At 35.5% G+C, this 11,055-nt stretch overlaps 1 protein-coding gene and 1 pseudogene across 1 annotated transcript in view; one reads left to right on the plus strand and one right to left on the minus strand.

Annotated features, from left to right (window-relative positions):
- PLD1 (phospholipase D1) overlaps positions 1-11,055 on the minus strand; it is a 114,971-nt gene that overhangs the window by 100,405 nt on the left and 3,511 nt on the right. Inside the window, exons 3-7 of the mRNA XM_023524083.1 lie at positions 9,741-9,886; positions 9,410-9,515; positions 7,983-8,048; positions 1,593-1,651; positions 207-299 (exon numbers count right to left, since the gene is read on the minus strand). Coding sequence (XP_023379851.1) covers positions 207-299; positions 1,593-1,651; positions 7,983-8,048; positions 9,410-9,515; positions 9,741-9,886 — 470 coding nt within the window. The remainder of the gene's footprint in view (positions 1-206; positions 300-1,592; positions 1,652-7,982; positions 8,049-9,409; positions 9,516-9,740; positions 9,887-11,055) is intronic.
- Positions 4,133-4,250, plus strand: LOC111732838 (annotated as a pseudogene).

Genomic DNA, 11,055 nt, shown 5'->3' on the forward strand with positions numbered 1-11,055 from the left:
ACACTCTGCCTACAAGTCCAGGTTTCAGAAGAATGTTTAAATAAATGTTGAAACTTGGAACTTAAAATAATTTAAAGTTTTCTCTACTATGACTTTCAAAGGATTTATAATTTATAATTTAAATTAAGTTAAATTTAAAACTAGTCTGTACATCTCCTCAAATATCCAGTTTATTAAAACAAAAACACAAGACTCCTAAGTCCTACCTTTTAGACCACCGGTAGCAGGCTCTTCCCTGACCACAGCAATTCAAGCCTGGTATCCTGTGTCCCCCGGATCTTTTCATTATCATGCCTTCTCTGAAAAAGACATCAAGTTAACCCATTGTCTTCAAATTTCCAACTCGCTCTTAGCAGCTAATACAGCCTTCCAACTTGGGACTAAATAAACTGTTTCATTCTCAAATGACTTTCCTCCCCACTCTTTCCTCCTTCACCCTCAAATAGCTCAGGACCATATTTCCTAGGCTAATCTTTAAAGCACTCTGGTCACGTGTATACCTGTTGGCACTGGGGGCCGAATAATTCTGTTGAGCACACTGTAAGACCTTAAGTGTCTTGGCTTTTGGTTATAAACATGAAGCTTTTCCTCGTCATTGTTAACAGCCTCAAAAAGACCCCACGCATTGTCGAACACCTGCATGGAGATGGTTCAGTTGCTGCTGAAACCATTGGAGGTGCTCACTCACAAATGCCAAAGCATTTCTGCACCACTTCACCTACAGTTCTAGGACCAAGCCATGCAAAGAAAGTAAAGCAAAGCTCTTAGCTTTGGAAAGAGAAAGATCTTGATTTTGAAAGATGTGAAAAGAAATAACTATAATAATGCCTAAACGAAAGAAGTATTTTAAAACAACCACTAACAATAATCTTTACTAAAAAAGTTAAGCTCTTTATAATATCAGGGTCTCATATTTTCATTAAAATTATTACTTGAAATCATTAAGTAAATTTCAACCCTGCGTTGCATACATTTTACACAATATTATTTTTAGTCATGAAAACAGGTGATAAACAGCTAACTTTCATATGTAATTAGAAGAAGGGATTTTTTTAATTGAGATATAATTGACATATAACATTACATTAGTTTCAGGTATAATATTGATTCAATATTTGTACACTGAATGGGAAATAATCACCACAATAAGTCTAGTTAACATCCATCATGACACAGTTACAATTTTTTTCTTGTGATGAGAACTTTTATGATCTACTCTCTTTCAGATATATAGTATAGTATGTTTGATTTCTAATGCTTTCAAAATATATAATATGGTATGTTTGATTTTTAATGCTTTCTTTCACACATCATATCTGCTACCTGTATTAAACATTCCAACTGCTGGATTAGAGAAAACCAGTGCTGTACGCACATTTCAAGACAGAGGGTGGAGCAGTTACCACCGTTGTTTAATGTAGCAAGATACTTTGTTTTGCATAAATAGATCCCCTCTGTTGCTCTGACTTTGTTAGGGGGAGAAAAGAAGCTAGCAGTAAAACCAAGTGAGTTCTATCATCACGGCATGACAATAAATATTAATGCTTATCAACTTTCATACTTCTCTCTAAAGATCCAACAGAGGAACTTACATGCCCTTTGGTCCCAAATCATGGATGAAAGACAGCTGGCTTATATCAAGGAATTCTGTCTGAAAAGAGGCCAAAAATCCATACTTTAAAAAGTCAGAAAAAAGAAATTTATGTGTTCAAAAAACCACACATTAGGTACTGCTATGTGTAAACACATCTGGGATACTCTACAGACGACACAGATCAATGACAATGGTATTGCCCTAAAGAGTACAGATTAAAAGTATATAATTAAAACACAACCAAGAATGTGATGTGTACTCCAAGATGTAGAGACAAAATGCTCAAGAGGTGGTGGAGACAGAGTTTACTCCCAAAATTCATTTGAGTTTGTTTTTGTTGCTTCTCTTTTGGGGAAGAGAACTGTGTGGCTTAGTGTACACACAAACAATTAAAGCTCGTGAGAAGGGAGTGATGTTGGTGCCAGGTTTGGAAAATAAACTAGACTTGCCATGTGGAAATAAGAGATGAAGGGGGACATAGAACAGGAAAGGTGTAAAGAGATCATTGGATGTACCATTGGGCTAGAGTGAAGGATGAAGGAGAGTAACAGAAAATTAAATGTCAAAGTAAAGTAAGGGGAGAGTAGAGAGGTCTTTGAACATCAGCAACACCAGAATACTCTAATATAAACATTAAATTATATGTAGTTATAAAAATAATTATCTTTTTATTGAGTATAAAGGAAGAGAATTTTCAGTCCACTATCACTATATGAATTATGAGATCAAAAACTATAAAAATTATAATAACAACATCAATGGCTAACATTTACTGAGTACTTAATATCTGTTTGTTCTATACTAAGCATTTTTCATGCATTATCTCAAACTTCTCTGAAATAGGTGCTATTTTTCATACTGTACAAAAGAGGAAACTGAGGTTTAGAGCAGGGGTAGGCAAAGAGACAGTAAATGTTTCAGGCTTTGTGAACCATGTAGTTAAACTACTGTAGCATGAAAGCAGTCATAGACAATACATAAATTAATAAGCATAGCTGTATTCCATAAAAACTTTATGAATTTAATACAATATTTTATATTAAATATACTATAAATTCATTAAATTTTATTAAATTATATTAAAATATGAAGTTAATATAATTTTTATGTCATGAAATATTATTCTTTTTTGATTTTTTCCTATATTTAAAAATGTAAAAACTATTCTTAGCTCATGGACCATAAAAAAACAAACTGTGGGCTAGATTTGATCCATGGGCCATAGTTCACCAACTTCTGGTTTAGAAAAGTTAAGTAAATTGCCCAAGATCACAAAATTAGCAGGAGGTAGATTCAGAAAATGTCAGACCAGTCAGTATCCTCAACCCTAAGCTACAAAAGCAAAAAGTCATTCAACATTTATCTTACTCAAATTGAGCAACTTTATTCTAAGCTAGGTGAGGGCTCGATGAAAACACGGAGGCACAGAAGGGAAAACCAGTAAACATTATGTAATTCTTAGCATATTCAGAAGTTTTACCTCATGTGCCCTTTGAAACAACTATAGTTATAATTGTTATAAAGGTTAGCTATTATTTTGTATAGTTAGACATTATTTTGCTCTCAATTTACAGAATTTTTTTAAATAGCCACAGTAAGCCTGGATCTGCCAATGGTCTTAGACCATGTCGATAATAGCCATACTAGAAAAATCAAAGACAATAAATATCTGCTCCTGGCATCAGGAAAACAGACATGGCAAACACTCTTCATCAACCAAGTCCTACGGGAAGAACCGTAGCAGTTACATGTGAGAGAAGTTATAGAGTTATAGAGACAGGGTGACCACTTCCTAGTTCATGTGACATCTCAGAGGCTTGTAAATGAAATTAATAATAATGAAACACGACAGTTTTCCTTTAAATTTTACATGACTGGAAATATTTAATATTAACTTTGTAAGAAAAAACTACAAATCCTTCAGAGCTGTCAGTCCTTGTGAATTTTAAATGCTTGCTTTTCTTTCTTAGAATTATTTGAGGAAGTATTCAAATTTCAAAAAGATTTTAAAATCCCAAATAAAACATATCTTCACACTAAATTCTTTAAAAAGATTTTAAAAGTCAGGGTCTTTACATTTCATTTCTTATATAAAACATAGTGATTCAGTACCATGCATTTTTTATCTGGGTTGTGGAAATGCTTTCTAATGGGAAAATGTAGTAACACATACTAGAAGTGACACTGCACTCTGAGCCACAGAATCCAAAATGTTTTAAAATCCGAAGCCACAGCTCTCGTTTTATCTCTAGGGAGCAAAGAGAAAATGTTGTCCCTACTTTATACTGGAAGAAACAACTACAGAGGTGTGACTAATTTATGCAAAGTCACAGAACAATTGGATGGAAAACTAGGAAATAAAAAGCAAATATCAAGGAAACCACTTATCTAACACCTGGACATTTTATATTCACGTAGCTCTTATCATCAGAAAGTTGAAAACAGAAATAATTTTTGAAATAATTCAGAAAGCATAACTTTAGAACATCATAACAAAACTGCTAAGTGTAAAGAATTTCATGCAAATTAAAAAGTACAGTCTACGGCCATGCTACCCTGAACAAGCCTGATCCCGTCTGATCTCGGAAGCTAAGAGGGTCAGGCCTGGTTAGTACTAGGATGGGAGACCGCCTTGGAAGAGCAAGTGTTGTAGGCGTAAAAAATAAAAAAATAAGGGATTGTCAGTGGACAAGGTCCTTGCGATCTATGAGGTCAATCAAGGGTTGCCTCGCCTAAAAAAAAAAAAAAAAAAACTAAAAAAAAAGTATATATTAGCAATGCAGAAAATTTTAAGTTGTGCATTAATATAAATTTAAATTATCCTAATGGTTTAGTAAAGTTTGACTAAAGAGAGATTTCAAGAAAAACCTGGCCCTATTTTAGAGAAATCGACAAATATCTGGCAATAAATGTTCTAATACAGATTTATCAGATTGAAAATAAATGTGGCAAGGTCAATTTAGAAGCAAACCTAAATAATACAATATGAAATGTAACAAAGACTGTGTTGTCCAGACATTTCAGTGCATCTTTAGTGATAAGAATTCCATTCTCCGTTTGGGCAAGTGATTCTCAGCAATAAGAATTTAATGATTAATTTAGCCTGACAATATTTCATAAGGCTTATTGATCTCTTAAATAACGTGCTAATGAATACCTTTTTATTTCCCCCAAAAGAACTTGTAAAAAGTACAATTAAATGTTAGGAAAACAGGGAAGCAAAGAGTTCCTATGCCAAGGAACAAGCGACAAGCCCTAGGGGTAACAATAAGTCCTGGAAATTACCTGGCAATCACATACACACCACTTCCCTAGCTCATCTTTGTAACAGAAGAGGCACCCCCTTAATTCCTGAGGTAGCAAAAATTCAAGCAAGTGGCCAAGTGGGAACTTCTCAGAAGCAAGGAAAACAAGAATATGGAGTTGGGCAGTGCCTTTGTAGTAAGAACAGGAGATGGGCTCAACTACTCTGGGAAAGGCTGCCTTGCAGATAAAACAACACAGCTCTGAAGAAAACAAAGACAGCTAATCTGTGGAGAAAAACTAGAGGCTGGACCAAGGCTTGTGGACTTTCCCAGCTCTAAGACTCAATCATGAGAATGGCAACACTTCCCTTAATTTGCAGATGTTGTTTAAATCAGTACAGCTTTCCTCTGCTGGCATCTTTATTAATCTTTACCCACTCTTCCCCTCGAGCTAAATTTATTCATCTTATAAAGCAAGAGAGAGGTGAACTCAGTGTTACTTATCTGTGGGATGTTTATCCTCAGGTTCCTTACCTCCAAGATGGAGATTTCAAGTTAATTACCATCTTGGAGATAAGGAATTTGAGTTATAGGAGTCAGATGATTTACTTGAAGTTAGCAATATCATCCTATCAGCTTAGGGCCCTTCTCTTGGAAATTACTCATTTTGTTCCATTTCTAGATTTGAATTTTCAGTCAGGAAAAAAAGTACATTTATTGTTTCTAATGACTCCTTCTTAAGTTCCCTGGAAGATAACAAGCATTTTCCAGTTAGTAATGTAAGTGCCCAGCTAGTGGTACAATTCAGAACACGAAAGAAATCCTGTTTGAGATTTTATATGTTACCGTAGAATTGAATAATATTTCTTTTTTAAAAATATGTTTATGCCTTGAGAAGAGGCCAAATACATTTATTCCCATTTGACAAATGAGTAAGGAAAACAGAATGAATTACCAATAATCTCTGAGGAAACGATCTGATGTTAAATCTACTAAAACACTGGGACACCTTGCTTTTCAGAACCTCAAGGAGACAAAAAGGAATAAAAGCAAAGGAAGTCTTCGTACTCTTGGAGGAAAAGAAAGTTCCTAAACCAACCAACAACAATATAAAAGTAGGAAGAAAAAGCTGTCCGTGTCTAATTTCATTAAAATTTTATTGAAATTAGGGACGTGATTCTAGTGATCCCTTGACCTATGAGCCATGATCCTATTGGCCTAAGGACCCAAATTACTTTCCAATAAGTCTGTTTCACACTTACAAAAATACAAATCAATTACATGTGATTATATAAAAGTAACTTTTAATATGCTTTTTACAGACAGGAGTTTTAATACTTCTCACAATTATCAAAGGATATAAATAGAGCCAACCTAATTTTATAAATGAGACAGCGGCTTGTAAATCTAGTCTCTAGGCCAGATTACATTTGGTATGAAAGGAAAATAATGCTAGAGAATTAAGACATCAAACTGTATCCTATGCTTGAATCATTTTGGAGAGTTCCACTGTTGGGAATAATTTAAGCAGCCATCAAAAACTAGGAGTAACATAGATTCCAGTACTATGAAATATCTGGAAGACATTCTGAAATTTCTAAATACAACATGGGTCAACTTTGGAAAGATTTTTATGATTGGAAAAGAAATTAAAATAAACATTTTTTAAAATGTAAACATTCTTTAATCAACATTAGAATCCAAAATGTAGTAATGTATGTACAAAGAGAAGACTAACTCACAAAGTACTGTTCTAGAGCCAAAAGAAATAGGAAAAGTAAAGTCACAGGAAGGCAGAAAAGTGAAACAAATAGAAAATTACTGCATAGCGGTACTAGTACACATTTGAATAATTCCCTATTAAAGAAAACAGCATATCTGATTTCAGAGAACACAACAGGAAGCAGCATTTTTAGTGATAAGAGCAGTAATATCTTATTTGTTACGGTCTTCCGAAGTTGCACATTGCTGAGTCCTAAATGGGAAGAAATCCTTCCTATCGTGCTTCTTTTGAGATCCCCTGGTTGGACCCAAATATTGGGTTTCCCTAGAAAACTCCCCTCCAGGTATGAAACCATAGAAGCTCCCTCAAGTCCATCAAATATCACAGGGTAAGCTGCTACAGAAAGTGGGCCATGGTCAACCTGGGTCATTTGTGTGGAAAGGGGACCTGCTGGAGCATGCCCCAGTCTGCAAATAATATGCGGGCGGGTGGCAAGGGAGCAGCAGCAAGTCACCGAAATACTCCAGAGTCAAGGCGCTCCTGCTTCTTCTCCTAAATACATAGAGGGCTTCCCTCTCTCTGTTTAGTATTTATGTGACACCATTCTCTAAACTGGAGGCCAAGTCACAACTGCTCCTACTTTTAAGTTCTGCACAGACACGACATACATACATTCAACCCTACAGCTATACAGTTCATATAAACACAGACACAAAATATAATAATCCAGTGCATTCTCAGATATCTGGACATTTAAATAATTGAATCCTAACCCTTTCAAAACACTGCACCTTCAAGGGCCTCTAAAGGAGCAGAGTTCATTGTTTCCCGATAACCTCTGTGAAGCCCGCTCACTCCTGTTTGTGCCTCTGCGTGCCTCCCAGCGGCTTCAAAGCCCCACCACCTCTTATTGCCCAAGACTTTCTTCTCTCCCTAGCTTTTCCCATGCGTCTCACTTTCACATGAAAAGACAGGCCTTTTATAAGCATCACAAGCCAGTCAGATGGCAATAGCAGTATGATCTGTACAATCTTTGGGTATTCAACTCAGCTCAACTGTTTTCAGCACTTCCTACTTAATGTTTTTTCTGCAGGCTTAGAAATGCTTTGGGACATTATTCTGGAAGCAGGAAGAAAAAAAAGAGGTTGATTTCTAGGCAGTCTAGCCTGTAGCAGCATTTCAAGTTCATTTAAATCTATTGTTATAAACATATTGTTATATTTCCTGTTTTTAAAATAGCATCACCATAACTTAGATCCTTACTGTCAAATCAATTTTATATTCATTTCATTTACTTTAAAGCAAGGAATTATGCTGAAGTGGATATAAGCACTTGTGTTAATAAAATGATCCAAAATTTAGCTGACAATTTATGATTTTATAAATTACTTCAAAATTAAAATAACTAAATAGTACTTACTGTTGCATGATAGTTTCTATACATGGGCATTTTTAGTAATTTTGTCAAGTAATCTTCCAGCTGTTTCTGCAATGCAAATATTTTAGATAAGAGATAATATCACACTTATAGAAAAATTCTAAAGTTAAGGATGATAATGTGATCATCGGTCCATCTTAACTTCTGTAAGTTATTCAACTTTTTAATATTGTCACTGGTCAAGGAATCCTGAATAGAGTTAAGTAATTTCCATAGTTCCCTTGAACCATTATTTAAAACTCTTCTTGCTATTTAATTTTTCACACACTTGGGTTTTTTATAAACTGCTGACAAGGGCCCAGCTGTATATTCTATAGTTACTAGCACGGGACTTGGCTATAGTAAGTGGTTTTAAAACATTTGTGAATTTTATCAAAAAACTGAATTTCCTCACTTCCAACACTGAATTTACTAGAATATATACTGCAATTTTTAAAATAGATTTTCAGGGGGCGGGGAAAGGAGGGAGGTTAAGTAAAAAAAGATTTTCTATTAAATTGTACCCTGATTTCAAATATGTTAACATGTAAGGGGAGGATGTCAACTACTGACTATGATCCACACTGAAGCACTAACTGTTAAAGACACAGTGTATCATTTTCAACTGCACTTGTGCATATATACACAAGTAACTCCAAACTGTATATACTCCAAAGTATATGCACTTGTGCATATATACACAAGTAACTCCAAACTGTATAATTTTATTTATCTAGGTATCTTTGAAAATTTGTATTCCAGATCCCTAAAAAGATTTCAAACAAGATGACAACAACGAAGTAGAAATCAAGCATCTTCTTCAGAACATGGAAGTTCCACATTACAAAAGAGAACTGATATTTGTGAATTTTCTAGTAAAAAAAAAAAAAAAAAAATTAGTCTCCAAGTAGCAATGTATTACTGAAGCCTAGCAGGCAGTAGCGTCACTCCTCCTGAAGTTTCTGTCCTATTGTTGTGCATGCCTGTGTCTCTGTCTTACCCTTCAGACCCCAACTGCCCCATCTATAGTTGAGAAATGAGATTTTACATATATTTAAGACAAGCTACTGAAAATTCTGAAGCAAACATATAGAAATACAGGATTTTAAAAGACTGGATCTCAAAACCCTCAATTAGGAAGGAGTTCAATCTTGACTCACAACGAGCTCAAAGAGGTTCCTACCGGTAGGACAGCTTCTTCATCATATGACTCCTAATAGAGACACTCTCCCTCTTCTGGAAAAATGCAGGGTCAGAATGGCTCAGGGAAGAAGGGGCTGCCTAACTAGTTCCAGAGAAGCAAAACCAGCCTAGGTGAGGATCAGTGGGTGAGAGAAATTGCAGCCAGGCCCACCTGACCCCTCAACAGACACCATGTTTCTACAGCACTGCAAATGATGTTCAGAACAACAGAACAGTGAAGGACTTACCCTTCTACCAAAAAATTGTTCTTCTCTTATCGTGTTTTCAGAAGAACTGGGCAAGCTTGGCATCTCTCGAGGCTCTTCTTTGACATTCTGTCTTCTAAATGTGTGTCTAAAACATACACATACACACACACACACAATGCAAACATTATTAGAATAGACTTTGAGCCATGACTCTGTAGTATCTTTCACGAGATAGCTCATTGTTAGAAGAGCCTATTTAATAGAAAATATCCACCAACAATGGACTAGTTAACCCATGATATGAATAAAATACTCTTTCCACCCAATTTGAACACTGAAATAACCTTATAATTAATTCTGAAACATTTACCTTTTGGTGGGAATGGGGATTCGGATAAAGGCTTTGTACTTGAGCAGCTCTCTGTGAAATTCTTGAAAGTGCTTGAATTTCCTTTTAACTTGCCATTTAAATTCCCCATGTGTCAATTCAATAGTGTAAAGATTGATGCTTCGTACCTATAATGATAAATAAAAACGGTCAGTGTTTTAGATGACAACAAAAATTCTGAAATCTCTTAATGAACAATAGCTAATAAGTAACATGGACGTACCCTTAAATCTAGCCTACTTTATTATGTGTCAGTACTTAAGAAAAATGTTTTCAAAATCAATCGATTACAGAATAATGCTCTGAAATGTTCGCCTTATAATACACATAAGACAAACTCAGAATCACACCAAAGACAAACTCTTGCAAATCCCATTGCTCCAAATACACACATACACACACACACACACACACACACACACACACACACACACACACACACACTCATGCATACACACATGAAACCAAAAACCAAGTAAAGGAGACAATGAGTAAAGGCCCTAATGAACCAACAGGGGATTCCAAAAGTATAAGCAGTGAGAAGACAGTTGGATGAGCTGAAAGAGAAGCTGGAGTAAATGGATTCCAAGAGCACCCTCTCAGCCTACTTCTTGCCCTTAACACATGACACTATATCTTCTTCTGAAATGCATTCCAAGCCCATCCTTGTCTACAACATAGCCCTGTCCTAAAGCACCACCAGTGACCTGGAAGGTACAGGTACAGGCTATTAGAGAAAAGGAGGAAAAGATCTTTTACACACAAAATATTTCCCTAACAACTTAGCTAAAATGAATCTCCATTTAAAAATTTAAAAATGGAAATAAAAAAAATAAAAATTTAAAAATAAAAAAAACAAAAAAAATAAATATTCCTTATTAAAATGCCAATATATCTTGGTGACTAGTGAATTATTTCAAGCAGAAGAGCTAACAGACTGGGGAGATGGGAGTTTTGACATAGTAGAAGGTGTCAGTAGACAGAGAGATATTTATAAAGCATAAGAGGTACTGAAGGAAGCTCTCATGGTGTGTCTGGGAGAGGGGAGCAGGGGAGTGGGCACTCTGGACCACCTGGAGGATTTAGGCACCATAGGTGTTGGAGGTGATGGCTTATCCAGGATCTGGTATCAGCAACTCCATGGGTGATTCCTAGCCTGCTGCCATTCATTACCAATGTTTGTCATATGTTGCAAAATTCTAAATCATGACCACTCTGTGTATATAGTTTATAAAACAAGAGCACAAGAGTCAATATAACTTGAGCTCTTAATTTTGGAATTCAACCATATGGTGGA

The sequence above is a fragment of the Pteropus vampyrus genome, unplaced genomic scaffold, assembly GCF_000151845.1.
Source record: "Pteropus vampyrus isolate Shadow unplaced genomic scaffold, Pvam_2.0 Scaffold12, whole genome shotgun sequence".
Lineage (NCBI taxonomy): Eukaryota > Metazoa > Chordata > Mammalia > Chiroptera > Pteropodidae > Pteropus > Pteropus vampyrus.